General features: G+C 49.0%; 1 protein-coding gene across 1 annotated transcript in view; it reads left to right on the top strand.

Annotated features, from left to right (window-relative positions):
• Window positions 1–14,421: 14,421 nt before the first annotated feature.
• The window catches only part of LOC128269765 (furin-like protease 1, isoforms 1/1-X/2), an 81,779-nt gene continuing 71,033 nt past the window's right edge, over window positions 14,422–25,167 (top strand). The window contains exon 1 of the mRNA XM_053007169.1: window positions 14,422–15,225. Within this exon, the coding sequence (XP_052863129.1) occupies window positions 14,422–15,225 (804 nt within the window). The remainder of the gene's footprint in view (window positions 15,226–25,167) is intronic.

The raw sequence follows: 25,167 nt of genomic DNA, 5'->3' as shown, positions 1-25,167 counted from the left end.
CTAAGTGGCAGCGTTCGTACGGCGCTGACCCAGAGAGCCATGGGATCGATTCGCTTTGCCAGTTGAATCGAAGTATAACGTTAAGCTTGGTGGAGTTGGATCCTTGGTGGATAAGTGTCTGACTATCCGCACTTTACTAAAACCTTGTTGCGGTCCGCGGTAACAGGTCCAATTGCGGCAGCAACTAAACAACTAAAATGTTGCCACGGTGCCGACATTAAACGTAGAGCGTTGGCAACTCCCTCGACTACCGTCGCAGCGCACGCAAATAGTGGCCAACGGCAACAGCCATGTTAACTCGAAATGGGTGTGGATTGCTCACACGACAGTTGCAGCATACATGCGACTCGCGGGAGGACAATGTTGCCCGCGGCGTCCGCTTCGACGCATCGTCGTCGACAAGTTTCGTAAGCACCTGTCATTTATGGGTTTTTGTGTTTCCATGTTGGTCATTGGCGCGCCCAATTTGCCTTTCGGTGCGGCCACAAGAACCAACGCCACCCGCTCCCAGATGGTGCCAGGTGGCGCTTTCTGGCGCTTTGCTTTGTTGTTAATGTTAATGCTTTTCGCTATCGTGCTACAGCTGTGCCAAAGCCTTTGCTAGCTGCTCGGCGGTTTCGAACGGAAACCGGGATTCCAACGGCTTTATCCGTTTCCCAAAGGGTAAGCTCGTCAGCTTTACCAAATCGTGCTAGAATCGAACCTGCAGTGGTGCCTCTTCCACCGTATTGCTTCTCTGTTGCTGGTTAATGTAATGGTTTTGTAATTTTATGCCCATTGGCGAACGGGCGCGCCGATATGTTGGCGTATCGTGTAGAAGAAGCCACAAGGGTTCCGGTCGTATGTTGTTCCTAATGTCGCATAGATAGGGTTGCTGTCGCTATCACTTTTCTAGTTATGCTGAGCTCAGTAACTGCTGATTGTTTCAGCAAAAGCAAACTAAATTCTGAGCTACGTTTTGTGGGTTTTATGTAAAGTTGCTCCAAGACAATGTTTTTGAAAGTAAACTTTTAGACAGCAGACAAACGATCAGGCTGCATAAAATAATAAAACAGGAATCTCTCACTCATACGAAAATGGGCGAGCTGGGGCATCTGCTTTTTGTCGTTTGCTGCGAACAAAACACTCTTCGTGCGGTAAAGATCGCTCGTAAAAGCGAAACAAGTAGCTGATCGAAATTACTTCACGCACCCAACGCAAATAGCCCTTCATCTTCATTGTCGCATATGTTCCGCCGGGGCTCATGGAAGTATTGGGCGGTTTCTGGCCCTGCCCTGCCACTGTTCTATGCTATTTTCTGCCTCCGATTAATGCTACGAATCCTCCACCATAGCCGAGGCTTCATTTTTTATGCTAGGCCATTGTCACATAAGCAGCCGACTTTACTACCAAGCTTTACGACCGCTACGGATTATGTGAAACAATCGAACGACACAAAAGTCGCACGAAAGTCGTGTTTTTATTTCGCACCTCTTACATCGCACCCCTAAACAAACCGAGTGCTCCAAGTTTTATGCTACGTAAAAGCGTCGTTTTCGGTTGGTGTATGCGTCAAACCATGAATAGAAATGGGTCCAAATTGAAACGTAAGCCGATAACATGCCCCGATAACTATCTATCGATTATTTGAACCGAAGGCTACTTTCACTGTACGCACTCTCCTTCGGTCGCTATTTCAGCAACGGACCACAATGGTATTGATGTTCTGCAAGAATGTTTCATTCTTTGTGAACTTTTGCCATAAATACACATAATTTCGGTGAGAAATATTGATAATTTGTGTTGTTTTATGGATTTGAATCGTTGGGAAATCAGTTGATTAATTGAGCTGTTCTTAATGCTCCGTTCGAACTGCTACCCCACTTGGCTGGTAAATGATACATGAAATGATCTGCGCAACATTAAACACGAAACATGATAGCCCTTTTGTTTTGCCCTCGGGGACACAACGAATTGGATATACTCCCGCCGCCCTGCCGGTGGTGTAAAATGATTGATTGTCACTATCAATTACAGCCAAATCCACAGCCATTGTGGGAAGTTAATTCGATCGGTGTCGTCGTGGTTTCATTAGGAGTGTGTTTACCTTTCATCCAGGCGAACAGATTGTGTAATCATTTGTAGCCCCCCCAACCGTCTCAACAGAGGGTCAGACTGCCGAAGAGATGTGGTTGCCATCCACTTGCCACGGCGGGACCCGCCGAAGGAAGTAGACCACCGACCACCACCCATTTCCCATTAAAACTAAAATAGAGCTACATAAACTATCATTTTTCAACATCCTCCAGACTTCGCACACACGCACACAGTCACAAGCGGGGGGAGCCGAAATCCCGCCACTAATCCAACAGTCAGCTTTCTTTCGGGTGCTATCGAAGAAAGGGAAAACCCTTAGCGCTCTTAGCTGTGTGCCCCAAAATTCGGGCGGAAAATGCTCTCGGGTTCGGCTGCCGTTTCGCGCTCTGGAAAAGCGACTCCGTTCTTCGGGCCCCTGCCGGCCGTTGCTGTGATTAATCGCCACGGTGCAAAAGGGAAAGCGTAACGCGCTCTAAGCCTCATTAATTCCATTTCCCCGTTACCACCCGGCCGTAGTCGGGGGGTGCGCGTGTTCGGGGTTTTCGCGGGAAGTCGCTTGATGTCGGCTTGTCAACAGAGGTTACCAAACCGTTTATATCACCTCTCCGCCACCGCCACCGTCGCCAGGGTGAAAGGGCCAGGGTTTTCGGGCCCAGAAAAGAACTGCCGGTGCAGTTAATTGATGCTTTCGTGCCATTGGCTAACCGATGAAGCAGCAGCAGCGCCACTTAAGGAAGAGTTCGGTTGGAAAGCTATATTTAAAAAACGGTTTAAAAAAATCGTTTTCCGTTGGGTTCGCGATTCCGATTGGAATTAATTCCACTCCATCGATCTTACCCGGAGTGGAGATTGGATTTTAGGAAGAACCAAACAAAGAACAGCCCAGAAGGGAGCTACTAAGAAACAGCAGCAGTTAAACATTGCTTCACCATCGAGAGGTCAAACCTCCGGTCGGGTGGTTAATTTCCAGCATCTATCATTTTGCCAACGGGCAGTGGGGCAGAACTTGAAACGAACGGTGGAATGTGATTTGTTCTGCTGGAGTCCTCCCTAATGCAGGTTAAAGTTGGAACAAATCCCTGCCCGTTTATCAACAGGGCCACCGTTGTGAACGTGGACGAATATTAAAACACTCGCTCGTCCAATTCCCAGGACGACAGTTCACAAACCATCAGGCACTAGGCCGCGCCAGCCTGGCCTCCGGCGATCCCACCGGCGGTACGCCGGTGACGTCAGAGACGCTGATGAATAAGTGATGGAAACGACGCGCGGTGTACTTCCTGTCCCGCGGGAAGTCCTCCGGGAGGCGCGTACCGCGCATGCATAATGAATCGAAGAATTAATTTTTAACTGCCACCAATCCTAAAGTTTCTTGCCGTGAGGCGGCCCATCCTGAAGTGTGAAGTGTAGCAATTAAAAGCGGGAAAATTGGCGGAAGTCAGTCCGTTCGCAGCGAAGTGCGCCCATTTCGAGGTCAATCAATTGGTGAAGAAAGCATCAATATCCATTTACCAGCCATTTAGAACGGCTTACGGCAGATTAGTTCATCACCAAGCGACGTTGGTCGGATTGAATCACCAGACGTCGTCGTCGTCGGTGGCGAGATACGGCACAGAGTTTGTTTTCGCGCGCAAATCCCTAAGAGAACCAAACCGGATCGGAAGGAAAAAGAAACACTGCCAAGTTGGGGAACCACCGACCAGAGATCGCATGGAAAACTGGGCGATGGAATCGGTCGGAGCACGCTGAGAAAAAAAAATCGCTCTCTCTCCCTCTTTAAGCACTCGTCGTTTTCCGGTTCGAGTTTTGCATCCTCCGATCTGGACCGCGCGTCCCTGAGAGATGTCCCCAAAGGAGGTCCCTCCTCGACCGACGGAGGATTTTCTGCTCGTTTCGCCAACAACAGCTGCAATGAAATTTTATGGCTCGTCACGTACTCGCTCTTTTCCTCCCTTCAAGGCGGGGACCCTCTGGTTTCGAGCCAGGACTGGGGCTCCCACTACGCCCCATCGGAGTTTTGGTTTTATTTTGGCCCTCTTTTCCGCGAAACGCGCCTCCAGTGACGTACGCGTGCCATTTGGTGAGCCCATCGGGGGCTGGGAATGGGTTCGGAATCTTTCGGAAGGCTCGTTTGGGGCTTAAGCGGACGGATCTTAGCTTCACGCCTGGCGTGAGAAGGGCCCTGCGAATGATCCGTCATCGAGTGGTAAGGGAAACGCGGCGACCGCTGTGAGTCCGTAATGGGTCACGATGGACCGCCGTGCTGTGTGCCGTACCCGTGTAGGGTTAAAGGAACATAATTTGTTGATGTTATCGGAATGGTCCAACAGGAGCTACGATTAATTAGACCATCGGTGGATCACTTCGAACAATTAACTCTGCTTGGCTACATTTTATTTATAATCGGTATAATTGCTTCTCGTGAATGCAGAACGTTGTTGATTACGCTTCCGTTGAATTCATAAAACATCTGGGGAACGGTACCGTAAATGGTCAGACACAATAGCCAGGTCGGTTAATAAAATAATCTAAGACTAGAGAATGATGTTGGAAAACTCGGCACTCGAGTCTAATGAAGACAGGCTAATCATAGTCTTTAGGTTGAGCTCCCTCAACATTGTTTAACTCAAAACAAAAGTTCCTTCGAAAGTATTTTCGTTATCAGCAACCGCCGCGCACCGATGGATCCGTTACTCAATCTTCGAATTGTCTCAAGTCGATGATAATTACATAAACTTCCACGAAACAGTGACTTTGCGTAATGCTTATATTCCGCGAAAATCGCACGACAGTAGCCAAGTGCTGGCCAAACATAGCAAGACGAGCGCCGAACGGACCTCCTTCCGAAGGCTGCCTGTTGCTGCTGCTGCAGCGTTTACGAAACAGGTCAGTTGGCTTGAAAATTTCATCGAAAGAACTTACTTTACGCTCATTTCCGTTCGCTTCGACAATTCTTAGCCCCTGCTCGTTAGCGCGATAAGTAGCGACGGACGACGTCGTCGTCGTCGTCGTCAGTGGAGCTCGCTGCCAAAGAAGGATTGCACTTGAAGTGCGAGCGCGACCTGGCACTTCCACAGTGCGGTGGGCCAACTATCGTGACTTTCGTGACTTCGCCAAGACGATGACACATTTATCAGGGAGGAAATATCATCTGCCATTCACCGGTTCACGCGGTCTGTCAGAGGATCAAGCACCAGCCAAAGCGCTTCACCCAGCGGAAAGGGCTCCGTCGGCTCCTATCTGTCAACTTGCGCTCGCTGTAGATCAAAAGAGTCGGAAAATGGTTTCCGGCTGATTTGAAAGTTCCACGGGGCACGGGCTGCGCTCTGCTGATGGTGGTACCGATTTTGGGGTGTACAAGTCCATCACCAACAGGTCGGTGCCGTGCTAGGGATAGGGATCAAAGAAGGGCCCACGGAAAGCCCGGCTCAACCCTTCGACGTCGTCGTCGTCGTCGTCGTCGTGATGGATGCAAAATTGTCGAAATAGATTTAGAAATGGAACGATAGGGTGTTCGTGCTCGGTCGATTTCGTTGACTGTTAATTCAATTGAAGCACCAAGGATCTCGGGGAATGTCCTTCGGGCATAGTTTTGCATAATATAGGGGTTTAGCTACGACACGGTTGTCAATTATGGACGTTTTACGGGAGATTAGTAAAAGCTGTCGACGAAAGCTCTGTTGGAGAAGGTTGAAACTGAACTCTTTAATTAACTCTCCGTAATTGCATTGACCCTACTTAATTCAATGGGTTTGATTGAAAGTGTTCAATCTTAAATGGTTCACAATTGCTAGTCGCTGAAGTTTAAAATCAATGCAATGTTTTTCACTTAATTTCATTTTTTCGATAACTGTTTCACAAAAATGGATGAAGATGTGGCAACAACAACAACAACAACAAACCTGGCATCAATTTCGTAATGAGCTTTAACGCGAGACCGGTCTAATTGCAATCGATCCCGGATGGGCTGCGGCGTCGTCCTAAACCAACAAACTTGTCGCGGCCATAAAACGCGGTCGCCGTCGCTTCATCGACCGAAATCAAACCAATAGGTCGCCCCATTAACGACGACCGCGGGCGGTGCTCTGTTTGCGAAAGTGTCACCGGAAGGTACTTTGCGCGCCGAAAGAGCAGCTTTTTAAAGAGCGCCGCCCGCGTGATGAAAGTATGGCGGGGCGGACATATAGGACAGAAACCGAAAAAAAGTCGCCTGCGAGGCACTTTTTTCCTCATCTGTTTGACCAGCTTATTCGGGGGTTATGTAAATTTGCTTTAAACGACCGGGCCGACCGGCTGGCCGGCCTTTCGGTGGCTGTCTGCTGGTTTGATGATGGTCGGTGGAAAACTTTGCACCACGCCTCGGCGCGTTCGTCGGTGACGGGAGAGCCACTACACCGTGCCGTGGGTCTTCCGTGCCGTGACACCAGCAGCCGAAATGGGCGTGAGGATCGTGCACTCGGTGTCATCTTTTTTTTTTTCATGGTTGTTGATTATGAACCCCGTACTTACGCTGCTGGCTGTGTGGCGGATGCTGTGCCGCTCTCGGTCAGCAAACGGGAGTGGTCAACACTGCGAGGTGCCAGTTTTCGGTTGTCGGCTTCCCTTGAACCATGTTTGGCTGAGCCAAATACCAAATAACAAGCTACATCCCGCGGTCCTCTTTGCTTTGATTATCTCATAACTATGCATTGACGACGGCTCACGGTGACTAGTTTTTGCCGGGGTCATTTTTCCAAATGCAAATCTCGATGACTTGTGGAGACCTGTTGACTGTAAGTTTGTTTAGATTCCGTTTGAAAGTATCGCATCGGTCGGCCACAGTGGTCTGAGTGTAACGAGTAAAAGGATTACTTTATTACAAACATCTTAATTAAAAAACATTCACAAAATAATATTTTGTATCAACGAATGAATTAGAAATAAACAAAAATCATTGGAGCAGGATCCTTCCGATAAATAAGTCCCAGCCCATTCCTCTAAGATTAAAAGGTAATTTAAGTTGGTAACCCTTTCCCACGATAAGCATGAATTTCGTTTTTCCAAACTTTTGTTTCCAATTCGGGAGTTGTTATGGAGTTTAGATTAAGTCGGTCTTGATTATATGGGTGACAAACTATGATGCTTTCGTAGTCTACCCAAGGCACGAAGCCATCCGTAGATGGGCTTTAGTTGGTCCGCACCAGCGAGTACCAACTATCTGTCTTTCTAAGCAGTATTCGAGACGGCAGAGATTTGGAAATTGCTTTTCATCCCCAGTTCACCGCCAGATTAGATTGCCCAAAGCTCATTCCAAACATTTTCCAAAGACCCGATCCAACCATACAGAAGCGACAGTCCAGGACTGTGTGCTCGATTCGCCTTGCTGCATACGGCACATATGGGATTACTGCACCTTCCCGAGCAGCTGAAATGGACCAAGCAGAGTAATTTTTATCATAAGAGGCCAAAAAAAGTTCGCCCAAACCAATATTGGCTGCCAGAGACACGGTGTACACCGACACGTGGGTGTCGGAAGATTACTGGGGTCCATAATGGAGCGCTCGGTTGGCTACTGGCTTAGCATACTAAACAGTACGTCACACCGGGTAGATGGACACGCCACCGCCTAGGTGGTGGTCCTTCCCCACGGACGCTGAAGTAAGAAATCACGGTGTGCCGGCCGCGCTGCTGCCGGATGTAAACGTTCCGCCACGCTTGACAGTGTGTCGGGGGTCTCGGCTCGATTGACTCCTCGCCGGGCGCTACTAGTAGAATGTGCGAAGGGTTAGCGACGTTTGACTTCCGACCCGTGCGATGGCACATTTGTTTGCCATTGGGGTCGTTAGAGTAGATTTTCGGTGATCCCGGGACACCTTCGCCCGGTGGGGGATTGAACTGGACATTCCTGGACCCACGTGTGTGTGTGTGGCCTACCAGGATGAGCAGCACGTCCGCAATGTCAACTCATCAGCGATAGAGAGAGAGAGAGCGCTTGAACGAGATGGTGGTTCCTTGGCAGACGTGTAAGATTACTGGTGGTCCTCAGGTGTGCTGCGCCCTGCTCAACCGTAACGGATGTCAATCCTTCCGATCGTGAAGCGGAAATGTGGAAAGTTCGTCGTCCTGAGTCCCCGGGACCACCTCGTGGATGTAATTTGAATACTCTCCTACCCATTAATCTTCTACGTGCGTTGCATCGTAATTCGAGTCGGTTTATTTTTTTTTGTTGCTTCCGTTGACCTGCATTTGTGACCTCCTTTCCGTCAGCCTTCGATTACTGAGTCACAGCAGTGGGCATAAATAGCATAAAAAACTCGTTTTGGCACTGGTTCTGTAACTCCAAAAAAAGGTAGTTATGGCTACCGATCGGATTGAGCATCGAATTGGGGCTCGAACATTCGCAGGATTATGTAGCACTTTTTATGCTCCTGAATCAGGAAAGGAATTGAATTCCTGCTTTCGCATAGGAATGCGTTGAAATTGTAACATTTTTCGTAGCGATAAGCATCAATCATAAAATATTGTTCGTGTATGTTTTCGGGAGCTCGACCGGATTTGCATCCGATCGATTGGCAAACCCATGCTAACCGGGGCCCATCTGCTAACCACCATTTGTGGGCCATTCAAATCGCGAACACCTTTGCGGCCGTGCGGTGGCAGCACCTGCAGCAAAAAAAGGGCAGTGTTAAACATTGCTATGCTCGCCATCACGCCGGGGACCGTTTTCATAATTTTCACATTCCATTTCTCGCGGGTCCCATCGCTGAAGGGGGCGACCAACCAACCCTAGAGCACACCTGCGCGCGGGCTCGTAGCACTAGTGAGGTGTAACGCGCTCTCCGCTCTAAAGTAAATTTGGTTTCCGGTCGCCGGTGCCGACACCGGCGACGACGTAGTGGTGTTTGCCCTGCTTTTGGGGCGCAAACGGGCGTAAGATAATGCTGCCGACGATCGAAGTAGCGGCCTTGGTTGGTCGGGAACGGCGGTCTCGTCCGTGGGCTGCATTATGTACGGGCACGACGCCGATGATGATCATGATGATGGTGCGTGCGTGGGGATGAATTTCATGAATTTTCTAATGTTTCGCACAACATCTTCACCAGACCACCGCGCCATCACCGTTAGCGCGCTCATCGGCATCGACATATTGATAATGTTTTCCCACTTTTCCCGCCACGGAAAACGCCGTTTGATAACTCAATTCTCCGCCGGCCGGGTCCGCGGACCGGCCGGCACGCACGTCGGCGAAGAAAAGGACGGCGTGTTCTTTATGTGCTGGGTCGGGGAGTTTGGGTGGTTCGAAACTCGTTTGCATACCGGATGGGGCGGATGCATTGTTGAGCGCCACAATGCCAGTGGTGTGACGGCGTCCTGGGTGCCGCGCCTTCCCGATCGGCAGAAAGGGATTCCTTTTCACGCGAGAAGAGTTGCAAAATTTAATGTTGCTTCATCGGGTACCGGTGGCAGGTGGCAAAAGGTGAATCGATGATTGCGGAAAATTATGCCTAATGACAGGCGGTATTCGAAAATGTTTCATCAGCGGGAAAAAGGTGCCGCCTGTCGCCGGTCGGCCGGCAGAGGTTCGCATAAAATATGTATTCGTGTATTGCAGTTTATGTTGATAGCTCTGCGTACGCAGCGATTGAATGCATTGCGGCATGTTCTGGCCGTTTTACGGTTCACATTGTTAATCACAATCATTTAAACACATTCCGTCCGATTTCGGTTCGATTGACCCCTTCTTTTCATGTGTTATTTTTACCCTTAACCCGCGATTGAATAACTTTAAAGTGTAGTTGTAGTTGTTCGGTTAAATTCACAACGGGAAAATTCACAAACTCACAAAACATTACACTTCAGATGTAGTGCCCTTTTTTCTCAAAAGACAAGCTACTGATGTTTATGTAAAGGGAAGATATGTTTGGATGGGCGTCATTCGTCCATTTTTTGATATTGTCGTTAGCGATAGCTTTCAGTACCATTTAACTTTTAATGTCGATAAATGGTTTTCCGGCGAAAATGTCCTCTTATCCAGCAGCACTCTCTCTCTGTGTCTCTCTAGGGACGAGAGCACGATGTCAGTTTGCAGCTTCCAAACGATATTAGCAGGTCCCTCGGGCGTATCGTCCTAACGCATCGCATCCATTAGACCGTCGCAAATGGCCCTTACTGGCATATCATTCTGGTAAAATAATTAAATTTTTGAGGACGAACCAACAGGCTCGCGTCTAGGCACTTGAAAGGTAAACTGCCCGACGGCGGATACATTACACGCGCCAACAACAAACAAAACACTTATGCTAATAGAAAACGTGCCGCTGCGAGCACATTGCCACACGACCACGACCGACGGACATGGCGAACAATTTGCAAATCGATTTTAAAATTCAATAACATCATCATCACCATGTTCCGGTTTATGTTCCGCAAGTGCCTGCGGCTAATAATCGGCGCCCGTTTTGTTTGTAGAAAACGATCCACCAACACCTTCGGGGGGGGGGGGGGGGCCGGTTCGGTGGCGAATAATTACATTTTCTTCTCTGTCTTCGGCGCTTTTGTGAAGAGAGAGAGAGAGAGAGAGAGCCGTAATTCGGAAATGGTGTGTGTTTCAGTACGCGTGTGGTTACAACAAACATGCTGGAACGCGAAGTGGTTGACGAACAAAGCCAACAAACCGTTAACCGATGCATGTTGCCGATACGCCATAGCCAGCAGCGCAACATATTGTGCAGCGTTTATCAATAATCATCGAGCATCAACATGATGCCGACACTGTTGTTTTTGGTGGCCTTGGTGCTCATCACGACTCGAGTGGGTTTCGCATCCGACCACCGCCTTACTCTGTCTATATTGTTTTCGAAATCAGTTATATGATCCGCAATTTGAAATGCTTCTAATGTGATTGTGCACATGATACGCATGCAATGTGTCGCTCTAAGCTACAGACATTTGCTTTACCGTTTGGAATCAATCCTCATGAAGCTGTTTGTTTTGATTAATTATTTCAATATGAACACATTTTCCAGGTGGTGTAACGTAATACCCACACATGGCTGCCAAGGTTGTGCGATTTTCCATTGCCGCTAGGTTATTTGAAAACTATCAGACCGGTAAGGTTTCAATATTCATATGTCATCCGCGCCATACAGAAAATTTAGATTCGGTCAAAATACAAGTACTTTCTACGATAGTGTCTTTTTAAACAGATTTTGTGTAGTGAAGTGATTAACCCTTCGAAGCAACAAAATACTAAGGCATGCTGTCACTCCTTTTAAACGGAACATTCGATAGAAAGATTGTTCTATGTCTTGTTCAAACAAGAGAGTTAAGTCGCTTGTCGCTAGTACGCCTCTTAAGTTCCAAGACGGGCAATCTTGGTTTAATCTTAAGGATCGGAAGAGCAGGAAATAATAGTATACGTGTACGTAGAATATGGTTGTGAGTTTCAAATCATCGATATCGTACGACGGGACAATCTTGGGCCATTATTTTAATTAATTGCATCTAGTCCATCTTGCGTAGTTGTTCTTCATTCTGCAATCTCTTCATTCATATTGCCTCTTAACGGCTTAAACAGCCGCCGGCGGGGTAGCTGAAGGTTTTGATAAACCTATCAGAGGCCACCTAGCGTTCGCTGTCACACCAATCAACGCCAGCAAATTATGCCCCAAATGAATTTATCTCTTCGAATTAATCATATAACGTGCCGCTATTGACGCACCATTGACGCACAAAGCTGTGTGCATTAGTGAATTACGGCCCCAACCTGATTATGACGTTCTCAAACGTTATTATGACGTAGGTACACCCGGCGGTTGCCCATATAAATCCGCAGATGGACATGACGATTCGCCGGAAATTTGGTTGGGACAGGATTCTCACTAGCTCGGGTTCGCCGGTTAAGCCCCACTTAATCGATGGAACTCTGTTCTTCGATAAGCACAGTACCCTTTGATACAATGGAATTTTCATTGCTTTTCCCAAACATCAAACGCTTGCGCGCGGACCGGCACGTTTGCCCCGTGGGTTTTCCGATGCGCCGTTATTGGTACAACCAGTTCCATAAACCCATTCGTCTGACGTTTGCGCTCGGCTTGGGAAGGGTGGACAAATTCCGACAGTTTTGGGGATTTCATTCGCACAAAACAAAACCACGCTGACCCGCGCGTCAGACGTCAGAGAAGTGCGTGACGGCCGAGCGTTATGACGACGCTGTGGAATTTTGTGGATTAGTTTTCGCATGATTAAAATCCCGCGGCGAGTCAGTCAATCACGACGGGTTGTACTGAAGGCATCAAGTGCGTCAAGGACCGGTTGCATATGGGAACCATGCGCCATAGGTGTCAGGGTTTAGCCCAACTCTTCCCAAAAGCAAAAAATAAAACCCGGAAAATATGTCATAAATAATAATCCGACTGATTTCTGGCGCAACTTTTCCAATATTCATTAATAAAACTTTACCTGTGATATGTTGTGGTGGTGGTGCCCTATCGTGTCCTAACGTCCCAAATCAGTCCGGGATAAAAACGGTACGACCGGGGAATGAGTGGAAGTTCCAATAAGACTCACAGAGGCAGCTTGCGGTGATTACGAAGGGCCAAAAATAATCCCTCCCGGCGGATGCGAAGGATTTATTCAACCCACACGAGCTCACGGGAAAACTCACTCGGAGGAGTGGAGGAAAAAGTTCTTGGGGCATTCATTTCCGGGTCCGGGGCGCTCGGTACCCCCCGATTGTTAACCACAGTTGATGCTGGGCGAGCAAAGTTGTTCCGTGCTTGATTTGCCAATCATTAGTACGTGCGCGGACCAACTGTTGGATACCGCACGTTACCTGACTTTTGTCGGATTCATGTAATATGCTTTCATGTATTTACTTTGTTGTCTGTCATTAACAGCATTACGGAAATGACGAGTACGTGGCCTTTACCGTGGCGCTTATTAATCTCTTGCCATTCTCTCTCTTTCCCTTTCGTTTCAGATCGCTCCGCACGCCTCTCACTAATAGGAAGTCTGGGGACACTTTGTGGCACACTCTTACACGGCGATTGCAGTTAATACACTTAAAGTGTATTGTCCATAAGTTACTAACGTGAAAGATTTTCTTTATCTCCCGTTTAGTATCGCAACACGCAGCTTGAGAACAAAAACTTTAGTGTCAGTACGTGCTCGGCACTGGAGAAGTAGACAGGAGTCTTGCGTTCCACACGCTCTTTCAGAATAGTGTCAAGTGAAACTTCGTTAACGCTAACTGAGTCGTTCCGGGCTGGTGACTACCTGGAGGCCCTCAGTAACAAACGGTGTGTAAATTACTAGCAACCCGGAGTGCCCATAATACCCTCCAGCAGCATCTTGGACTTTGCATCCGGACGAAGCAAGTACAACCATCGGGTTCCAAGAAGGCCACCGGAAGCGGCATCGTTGCTGCGAGAGCTCTCCCCACCCAAGGGTTGGCTATAATTAATTGATTGATTATGAAAAGGGGATAAGGATCACCGGGCGGTGGTCCGAACCGGAGCACTGGATATCCGGACGAACGCCGGAAGGTACTGCAAGGAGCAAAAAAGAAGGCAAAAGCGCAGAAGATAACCAGTGCGCCCCGGTGCCGTTGATGACTGCCGGAGGGCAAACCGCTTCTTCGTGCTTAAAAAGCTCACCAGTCTCGGGTTGCCCAGAATCTCCGAGCCGCTTCCGGAAAGCGTTTTTGCCTTGGCCCGTTACTAGATCGCCTCGATAAAGGAAAGCCCAAGCTCGAAGGCCGCAGCGATGCCTATCCAGCGAGACCCTAGTGCACCCTGACGGAGAGAACCGGGCACCGGGCCGGACGGACGGGCGGGAGAGTGTTTGGCGAGAAAAGAAATTAATAATAATTATGTTTTAATTAAATCATCATCACTATCCGTACGATATCTGCCTTGGCCTTGGAAAGGTAAATGCTGTACCCAGCGCGCTGCTGTAAAGCGCCCACGGCCCACGGTGGTCAGCGGGTCAGTCCTTGGAACCCTAATTGGATTGGACGGCTGGGTGGCGGCGGATGCTGTTGTCTGTGAAACGAATCGCCACTTGTCAGTAGCAACAGCTCCGTCGCGCGTTGCCGAGTGAGGGCTAATTGGACGACTCATCGGAGAAAGTGGTCCCTTAGAAGAAGACGGTCACAAGTCCGCGGACTACTGCAACGGTTTCGACTTCTTGACGTGGACCTCTTTGTCACCTTTCCCAGTGCCAGTCCGGGTTTTCTATGCCGGCAAGAAGTGGGAATTTCCAAGGTGCCTGTGACGTGTGCCGTGCTTCGTCCGTGAGCCGTCCGGTTTGATTGGTGTACGGGCGCGTACGCGGTTCTAATTCCCCCAGACGCGACGCAACAGAATGACTAAAGTGCGGGGGACGTCGCGAAAGTCGGTACTACAATGTCGTGAACCGGACCAGTGTAGTGTCACGAAGCTTACCCTGCCTGGCGCCTGCTCCACGGTGCGAAACTGCACATCGCCGACCTTCGATGAGGTGCCCGACAACACTACTAGCCACGGAGCGGCGCGGCGGCTGTCATCGTCGTCGTCGTCGATGAAGCAACGGAATGATGTTCCCCAGTGCAGCACAGGGCCGTCTACGAACTGCCAATCGGTGGCTGCGGCGTCGGACCTCTGGTGGCCAGAAATGGTAGCAGCTAGTGCGGCGGCGGTACCTCCTGCCGAAACCGGTGATGGAAGTGGTGCCAGCAGGTTCCAACGATGGTACCGGCAGCCTCGGCGGACTGGAGTCACCACCGGCTGCGGGCTGTGGCGTAGCCTCTTCCAGCAACAGTTAGTGCTAGTGTTAACGATAGTAGTATTAGTATTCAGCGGTATCGATTCCGTGGTTCACTGTGATGAGAACGTGACGGGTGGTGTCGTGAGTGAAAGTGGTCCAGTTGTCAATGCCAACCCGGACGAGAACTTCCGGAGCCCGGACCCAATCCATCTGCTCACGGCCGACACGGTAGTGCGCGGCTCGAAAGCAGGTGTCAGCGACGACGGCGACGGCGAGGTGTCATTTGCTGTCAACGTCATCGACGATGGGCTTGACGGTGCCAGCCATTTCACCCATCACTGGGCTGTGCACATACCGGACGGGGACGGTCAGGATCTGGCCAATCGGGTGGCCGCAGAGCACGGGTTCATCAATCGTGGCAAGGTAGGTGTCCGTTGATATCATTACTGGTTTTCACTTTGGAGCGCGCACTATTGCCGGGGCGATTCCTTGTATAGGTCCTTTAGTTTGAGACACTCCAACGGGTTTATTTAACTGGTTTATATTCAGGCCCCCGTTGATGGGCCAGTCGGTCGGTCGGTGTGGATAGGTGAACGTAGGCTAATAGAGCAGGGCCATCAATGTCTGCAGTTAACAGCAAACAGGATTATAGCTGATGATCATCTGTGATTTCAATTGGACCATTAGCAAATGTGAAGACTGACGTCAGGTCAGTCATTACGTCTGGAAATCATTACTTTATTCCAAAACAAGGTGATGCTTGGCGTCCTAGGTCTTCGTTTTGAATGCTTAGGATGAAGTCAGTTGTAGGAACTACAGGAAGTCATTCAATAAGTCATTCTCTATGAAAAGCTGTTAAAGTCGGTCGGCGGACTCTGCACTCGAATAATGCTTCGAAAACATCACATTTCTGTCGAAGCAATCAGTCTCTAGGGTCTCCAATGGCTGCGATCCAGCAGAAGGGTGGACTTCAATTTCCAGTTTTTCCCGAAAGGTTCCTTTTGCAGTCCTTGGAGGACTACAATTCATTATTTTTATCACACCCTCCACCTATACATCATTTGACCCTGACCATGGAGGTTGATGAAGAAAAGCAATCATCTCTTCTTCGGTTAAGATAAAACGGGAAACGGCATTTCAAATTATGTTCAACAAATCCACCGAACCCGTAAAGCGGTCCCGTTCCACTAACTTTAACATAACCGCCCTTCGAATGTTTTGTTTTCGTTCGGCATAATTGGCACCCGGTCCTAATGTTTCCATCCCACCGGCTGCAAAGGATGCACGGGTACACTAGGTACGGTATCCTCGCGAGGAATCCACCCCTCGGGGTCGTGTCCAGTAGCGTGTTTAACTTTATGCCGTTAAAGTGCACCCTTTTAGCTGGCCATCGGACGGCGTCCAGACACACACACACACGCTGGTCAAGCTACAGCCGACAACACGCGAACTTCATTAGGGAGCGGGACGGAGAGGGGGCTCGGACGTCCCAAGTTCGCGCTTCGCTTCGGCCCCCTGTCGGTGGCTGGCTGAACTGCAATTGGCGTCCTCTGGCTGCTCGGTTGAGCATTTGGGGTAAGGTTTTTAAACCAGAACCGTCGCAGGAGGAGAGGAGCCACAGGGCCAGCAATACTGTTGCGAGGAACCCGTGCGAGTCCCGTAAACCGAAATATCCCCCGGGGAGGGTTGTGATCGGGGATTAGGAAGTATATTGCCGCTGGCCAACACAACAAACTAGGGGACGGTTCCGGGAACCCCGGGCACGCTAAGCCATCGTATAGTAATTATCCTCCGGTGGAATATAAATCCTTTCGTCGTTTGGAAACAACGGCGCCCTTACCTCCTGTGGAGTCCTTGGAGGCCCATTCCGGGACTCGAGTGCAATTGAAGGCTGGAGTTTACTATAATAATTGTAATAACTCCACCCGAATGAAGCCACTACACGCTACCGGAACTAGCTATTGGCGGGACGTCGTGGATGTAGTTCCACTTGCATTTGGATCATACAGGACACGTAGGAAGCACTCGGACTACTTCCTGGGACGCGCCATGCCCGGTGAATGCGGTTGACGAAAACGATGGTTAATCGTGGAGCGAGTTACAGCGGACAGTTACGTGTGACAGAGTTAAGCTTGGCTCAGCTAATGCTGGTGGGCATTTGTTTTTATGCTTTCGCTCTGTCATATCAACCGATGGAACTCATCATCCGACCACGTTGTTTCGCTGTGACTGTCTCTCCCAGGGGAGCTCGTGAAATGCTCCGGCCCGGCCGTTTGGGTTCGAATTCGTGGTCTCTTCCGGTTCCCAACTGTAGGCAATCCATTTTGGACCGCCGGCTCTAGCTCGCTTTTATGTGGTTTCCGTGCAGGATTCCAACTGCGCCTGACTTTCGAGCCTCTAACCAGCGCCCCACGGTCGTCGTCCACTATAAATAGACGCTTCCATATAGGCCCATTAAAATAATTGCTTCTCGCGTATGATAAACCAGCCTCCCGGTCTCCGAATCGACCGGATCCGTCGTGCCGGGCTCGAATGTACCGTCGTCGAGTAGTAGTCATTCCGGTCGGCAGCTCTCAAACGTCATCGGAATGGGTGAATCCGCGTAAAAATTGGCCCTTTTTTGTGGCACGTTCCCCGGCGGGAACTACAAAATTGTGGACCTGAAGGAATCTCGCGTGACCCGCTCGCGGTGGGTGCGCTGTAATTGTGATAATAACGGTAATTAAACGACATGGGCGGTGACTTTGAAGCCTCCCGGTCACTAATGGTGGTGGCTGGTGCTAATGGCAGCGTGTTCTCGAGGCCCGGGCTATTGGCGGTGCATGTGCAGTGATTGTGGGTTGCAGTGTTGCATCGCGATTTGGGCTCGTAAAGGCTGTATTTGTTTGCAATGCGGTTTATCAGACACTTACGCGTGAAGTGGCACTGAACGGTGCTGAGAAGATCTAATTGAGTGTTTACTACACGATAATCTATTTGTGGGCGGCCGATAGTGTGCTAACGGATCCGGTGCATTACCATACATGACGGTGTATGAGGGTACTCACTTGACCTGGCACTGATTTAATTTCCTAACGTAGCACACCACACGGCGGGAGCGATAGAAATGTAGGAACAGATCTTAGCGCTACTTCTATCTAATAGATCTGAGGAGTCGAAATTGTTGATAACGCCCCAATCGTTAACCGAGATTTGGGCCATTAGACCTGATATGGTTCTTTAGGAAGCCCAACTTGGCAAGAATCGGGCGGCTAGCTTAACAAATAAGGATCTAGTGTAGCATAAAGCATTAGAATAAGTGCAGCGACTATGGGTCTTAAAGTTTAGTAACTTTGATTATGGATTCAATGCTCAAAATCTCTGCATTTCAACAATCCCTGGCAATTGAAAAGGCAATTCCTTGCGCAATAAAAACATAAGGATTGCGTCAATCCGACAAAAAAATTGAATCGGATAGGCTTCTGTTTAATAACTTTAAAAATTTTCACTGCTCATTGACGCGCCTAGATAGGCCCGCATAGCAGCATAAGCGCATTACGATAGACAAAATATTATCACGTGTTTAAATGGTGCCAAGGACGGTTCGCCTTCCAAGCGGCACCAGATTTAAGAAGCTTTCCCAACTGCAGTCAACAAGATTGCCGTCGAACCGGGCACGGTTCTCTTTCGCTATGCTTTCGCTCCACCGTCGCTCGCAAGTTTTACGGTGCCGGGCCTCTGTCATTTGCAACTTCTGGCCGTAAAACCTCTGCTCCGTGGCCAGGCCTCGGCCGCCGCGACTTGACGCGCGCCACACGAAGCAAGAACTTTATCTTTTTAACGGCCGCAAAGTGAGCTGTTAACGAACGCGATCGATCGGCCGGTGGTGGTCGTAAGCGCGGAAGCGCCAGTCTCGCCAGCGCCTGGCCTTACCGCTTGCTGCAGTGTGTTGTTGTAAGGAAGCCAAAAAAAAAAGAATATCATACCAATTGTGGCCAAACCAAGAGCCACACCGAACCCCTCGAGAGAGTTGGACTGACGACGACCGGGTTTATGCTTCATTAGCTATCGGAGACGCTAAATCTTCGCTTATCCCCCGGTGTACAGTTCATTAGGCTCACGCCACGGCACGGCTAAAGTCAATGATTATGGCGACGTTGTCGATGATGAGCAGTCGTAGTCTTCTTCTGGTCGTGTTATCGGTCCGCAGCCTTGAGTTTTGCCGGCATTATTAAACCATTTCGTGGCCCGCGGTGTTCTCAATGACTTTCCCGTTTTTTAAGTCTTGGAACCCGGCAAAGGTGAACCATTTTTGGACGCTTCTTTTCCGATGCGGCAAGTGGCAAGTCTGTACTTCTACCAGTTCGCAACTTTAGTGTCAGCTCCACAAACAGTTCCACCGCGTCCGGGACCATTATCGCAACACGGACTCTTTTTGGGACTAGCTCCCTAAAAAAGGACCTTCCCCGAAGTTGGGCTTTAGTAACAACCGGGTGCGAGTTGTTGTTGAAGGGCCAAAGTTTCGGACAAAGCCGCCCAATCGTTTTCTTGTTGCCATTTGTTGTAGGCCTCCGATGTTTGTTTGCGATAAGTGTGCGGTTACAGAGAGACAGAGACAGAAAGAGAGAGAGGGAGGAATTGAAAAAGAGGCTGTGAAGGGCTGTTTTTTTAGTCGACCCTTTTAGTTGTTTTTGCAGTTTTCCCGCCCGAAAACCCTAAGTGGCGAAACCGCACCTTGTGTTTGTCGGGAATTGAAACAGGGAGGCCCACAGTGGAACAATGCGGAGGCTCTCCAATGCGGCGTCACCCATTACAACGGCAATAATCGAGGAACGGTTTTCTTTTTTGTCCGTTCGGAGCGGACCACTGTGCGGTCTCCGAGTTTGGCAGATAAACCGGGCTCATTACTTGACGCAAGTCCCGAAAGTCTTCATTCTTCGTTCTAAATTGGCTACCAAATTGAGTTGGTCTGCGGTGAGGACACATTGAGCACAAAAGTAAAGCCGATTAAAGTCGTGATTTTAAACCCCGAGACCATCGGCCCCGAGTGTCTTAAAGACGTTTCAGCTGCCCGGTGCAAATGTTACGCACTTAACCCTCGCCCGGCAAAGCTTATTTATTGTTCTACTTAAAATCCGACACGAGGGGGGGGGGGGGAAGTCCGCCGCCAGTTTCAAAGGGGTCTGTGGACGTATCGGCAGTAGCCTTTCCTTTAGCACCGGCAGCCGGTCGTAAGTTCCCGACCAAGGCCGCTGTACGTTGCCAGAGAAATTACGACGATGTCGAGAGTTTTCGGTAGAACTTTCGGTGGCATCGCACGCTGGGTTAGCTGCTAACCAACTGAGTCAAACTTTAACGGGGCCGGTGGGTTGAGCTTTGCCGGCTTAAGGTAGTCTCCCCGGAGTTTAGCATCGTTTAAATCTAATAATCACCTGCTATTGTTCTGCGAGCGAACACAGCGTCCGATTCGGCCAGTCCTTTTGACCTTTGCCAGAGTTTTCTTTTCATAGTGCACAATGTGCTTCATCCAAAACCAAAAAAGGGAAGCCAACAATCGTTACTGGGCGCGCCCGGAAGTGTCCGGGTTGTCAATCCGGATGCAGGCAGCATATTTTATCGCCCGGTTTGCCGAAACTGACCACCGACATTCCATTTCCCCGGGGAAGTTTTGGGGGCCACCACAAAAATGTGCACATCTCCACTGTCCTGTCCGGAATGAGGTTAACTTTTCGATCCTGCACCCCGATTCTGCATCCGCTCCCATCCACCCTTCGGCATTCACATGAATACACACGGCACTTCCGCTTCCCGGCGAACATCAAGCGGGCGCGCCATAATTAACATTTTAATTAAACTGTTTCCGGAAACCACCCCGTTACATAACAGAACGGGAGCGCACTACGCGATGCACTTTTCTGTGTGGGTCGCTTCAAGGACCTCTTCGTGAATTGGGAAGCTGTTTTTGCGTGGACAGCTTCTCATATCTCCAGGGAATGGTTCGTCATGCATGTTACGACACCTTTCATATGTTGAGTGGCGGGACCACCCGGGCCAGCGGAGTTTCCTGGCGTAGTGCATCTGTTACTGCACGCGTGTGCCTTCCGGGAATTGCTGGTTCCTGGCCCACCGCCCTTGTGTACGGTGTTCTGTGGGCGCCTCAGGTCGTTAGACGAAAAACCCAGCGATGAGTGAGTTGAACACGAACATTTCTGTGGAGTTCGTTAGTTGTAATTGTGGCATCAGTGCTGGCGTTACGAGTTGTGACTCGTCCTTTTTATCTTTTCCGTTCTCTCTCTTTTTCTCTCTCGGTATTATGAAAAAATCCCACTTCCATGTAATTCGGAATGAAAAATATATTTGAAAAGTGATGCAGAATTTTCAATTTTTTGCCACTTCATTCAGCTACTTCCTGTAAGCGGACCGGTTGGCCTACACCAAAGCTCTAACGGTTGTGATTAGACATGAAGAAACATATTTCGAGTTTTGGGTGAATTTCCGATATTTTTGTTCTCACAGCAGTACTTACGATAAGTTTCTTAATTCGTGTTTCAGTTCAGTGCCAAACATTCATTACTTCTAAGTTTATTAGTTTCAAATTTTTAGTAGATCGACTAATCCCAACCATACAGAATCGTTATGAAGTGTTGTCAATAATGTGTCAATACCACTTTCAACTGATTGCTGGTTGCTGTTACTACTTGCAACCACTTGAAAACCCTGATATGTGGAAACGCGCCAAAGAAAACTATCAATCAAACTGGCACTACAAACCGCGTTGTTGTTTGGGTCCAGTTTTGAGGACGGCAGACGGTAAGACATTAAGTGCACCGGTTGCTCCTGATCGCTCCGGTGCAACGTGACCGGGCCTTCAACTTCAATTGCAATCTGCAATGTTTTGGTCGGGGTTTTCGAGTGGCCCACAATTCTGCGCTCTTCATCGCTGCATTCAATTCTAACGCTTCATATCTGGACGTTTGAGGTACGCGCGGGCCTCGGGGCATTCATCGTGCGACCGGTGCACCGGATCCTGACTACGTGCTAGCTACCGCGAAAACACACCCCCAGCACCACTGCAAGCGGATGATTGATGGTCAAGAGCAGGGTGCTTCTGCCGTGCAAACATGTGCTCCTCCCGCAAACCGCAAGAATAAATAAAAAATGGGATTGATTCGGACATGTGGTGGACGCCTGCCGCTACGGCCGTGCCCGCTAATCGAACAACGAGGCGCTGCCGACGGTTCGTGATCTGCCTCTGACAAGTGTATGACATGAGCCATAAACCCCCATCCCGCACGGTCCAAGAATGATCCTTCTTTCTGGCTAGCAAAATCGATTTAAAATTGTATCGCAACTCGCGTTCCCGCCGCGATGCCGCGGGCTTTGCGAACGCGGCTCGTAATGAAATTGTACGCGTCTGCTGTTGTTGTTTTTGTGCACCCCAGCACCAGGGATGGCGCATCATCTCGGCGATTCTTCCGGGTCTCGTGGCATAAATTTACGCTTCACCTCACGTGGCGTGTGTACGCCGCTGTCGATCCGTTTCTCGGTTGCTGCGCCAAACGCCGCCTGTGAACTTCTCCGCGCAAACGTGAGATGAAAGCCGAGCCGCTCTGGGGCCACTTCAGAGGCACCGTCCTTTGAGCGATTCCTGTCTCTGATAAGGGACGCAAATGAAAATCATCCACCGTTCGCCGGGTGCTGCAATTGGCATGTTTCGAAACCCGGAAATCCCGATCCAAAGCGCCCGTTGTTGGAAGCTACTTTGGAATGAGTTTTTTTTAATTCACAAACATACACCACATACATGGTTTTTGCATGGAAATTTTCGCAATCCTGTTCCAGTTGAAACTGTTGACACGCTGGATTCTGAACGATTGATGTTTCCGTACGCAATAAGCTCTCTTTTCTTGGAAACATTGTTGCAAATGAAACATCAGGCGCCTCCATTGAGCGGGAATTCGATGGTAATGCCAAAAAGATCACATTGCGATAAAACATTATTGGAGTAACTTTTTTATTACAATGCACAAGTAGATTCGATAACGTTCGCATGAGCGATACGATCGCGTATTCTGCATTATAATACTTTGTAAATAAACTTTCGCATTAATTTTGTATTAAAAACACACACATCAAAGTGTTCTGTGCACAGCATTATTTTGTCCATAGGAACAGGCAACTCAGAAGTAACGAGCCTTATCAGCAACTCCGACGTTTGCTGTCCCGAAGAATGAGATTTGATGATGGTGAAGTATTTCTATGTTCCCGTAAAGTAAAGCTCACAGAGCTCATTCGTTCGTTCGTCGCTAGCAAAATAAGCGAAACAGCTTCTTTGGCCCACTGCCACCAGCGTGTGCTTCACATTCGGGTTCTGGGAACTTAAAAATGCTGCTAGCGAGACTTTGCCGGAAGACACGCCGCCAAGCCCGACGGTCGGTCGGTTGCGCTCGGTTGCTGTAGAAGAAATTTAATTTTAATGCTTAACTTGTATAATCACTGCCACCGTGTGCCGCGTGTGAGAAGCAACTTCCAAAACCGGGCGGAAATCTTTACATTACGTCCAGATTGTAAGAACTTTTTTCGCCCTGTAACAAGTGGGAAGCGTGCCCCTGCTGGACAGCTCGGAGCAGAAAGTCAACTTTTTTGAGCCAAACCGTGTTTGGAAAGAGTTTCTGCACAAAGTTTCTGCTCATCACCCGTGACCAAAGCCACACTGGCCACCATAAAAAGGACTTGTTCCGGTGTGTGTTTAACGCAAAAACACGGATCTTTTTTAACAGGCGAGATTTTAATTTTCGGTTTTAATCATTAAATTTCATTGCTTAATGGGTTTCCTACTTTGGTATCGCCGAATCCGATTGATAACCTCATAATGGAACCCTTCACGGATGGCCGGATTGGGAGTGTTGGCGTATTTTCTTTGCGTTCGATTTCCAATTACAATCGATTTGCGTTGTGCTAAAGAGAGGCAAACCAATATTGACGCTAATTGATGGCCACCGTCGCGCCACGGAATCGGGGGCTCCTGCGCGGTACGAAACTCGGCGCGAAAATGAAAAGGATTATATGATGCTTTTTTTAATGCAATGTTCCTGCACGTCGTGGGGGCAGCGAATGCCCACAGCCGTCGGGATTTTGGTAGGTTTTAAAATGAAACCCCGCAACTCGGTACCGGGAAAGAATCGTCGAATATAATCGATCCTGTGAGTGATGTTATCGAAAATTTACGTATTTTCCAATAATCTGACACACCGAATCGGTGCACCGGGCGCACGGACACGATTCCGGGATTTTTATGTAAAGAGGAGATTGAATTGAAATATATTAATAGTCGTAACGCTCGTAAGTTACTGAAAACACTATTCATTTCTCGTGTAAAATACACGATACATTCGGAATAAGGTAAAAGTATTTTATTCTGTTTTGTTTCATAAAGTCTGCTGAATTACTTGAACGATGTTGATGTTTTTTGTAGTTCTCGGAACCTCAACAAATTCTAGCATCTCACCTCAAGTCCAATTTCTCAACAAGTTAGAAAATATTGTTTAAAATGCTTGTTCAACCTATTTCGGTTGGTTTAGTAGAAAAATATGTATTCAAACTGGAGTTGAAAGCTGCTTCCGACAGCCAGATAAAATTATGGGTTGCACCCTTCCGTAATACCCATCAACCAGCTCTCGTCCGCAGTTTCGAGCTGAGGCGTAGGGCACCTGTTGTTGCGCTGCAAATTAGTTCGTCAGTCTCGCGCCAAATCAATCCTAATTACCGGCTCGACTTCGCAACACGCAAACGTCCAGCGAAGCGAAGGGTACGCGAACTCGCTTGGAACTATTCCATGTCAGCCCGAAATTCATCATGCACACAGAACGTTCAACCTGCTCACGACACTCGGCTTGCCATACGTATTACGGCGCTCGGGTTAACCCTCGACACGACAGCGTTTTTCCCACCACGTCTCATATTTTTTGTTTGTAGCTTGGCCTTCCATAATCACTCTAACCGCCGACGCATAAGGTTTCACGAAGCGCCAACCACGCTGTGTGTTAGGCAACATGTTGCTCCTCGCGCCGTTCGGTGCTTATGCACGTCCACCATTGCGGGCCATTGTTGTGGGGGAGTGTTTTTATTTTTCATTCTTCAAAATTCAGTCTGCCAGTGACAACCGACGGTGGTCTCCCACGGTTCGCCTGGATATCGCGTTACGTATCGGGGGTTCGCGCCGCCTGTCAACGATGGCTCCTCCGAATAGCTCGACCATAATCATAATATCCTGCCTCCGTTCCGGTGGTGCTAAAGATTGGCTGGCCACGGCTGGCGGGGCTCCAATGGACAAGAAAATCTAGTTTGCACGAGTGTGTGCTGAAGTAGTCGAGGAGAATGCCATTA

Source organism: Anopheles cruzii, chromosome 3 (genome assembly GCF_943734635.1).
Source record: "Anopheles cruzii chromosome 3, idAnoCruzAS_RS32_06, whole genome shotgun sequence".
Taxonomy (NCBI): domain Eukaryota; kingdom Metazoa; phylum Arthropoda; class Insecta; order Diptera; family Culicidae; genus Anopheles; species Anopheles cruzii.
Note: the sequence above shows the minus strand (reverse complement) of the source record. Positions and strands in the feature narration are given on the sequence as shown.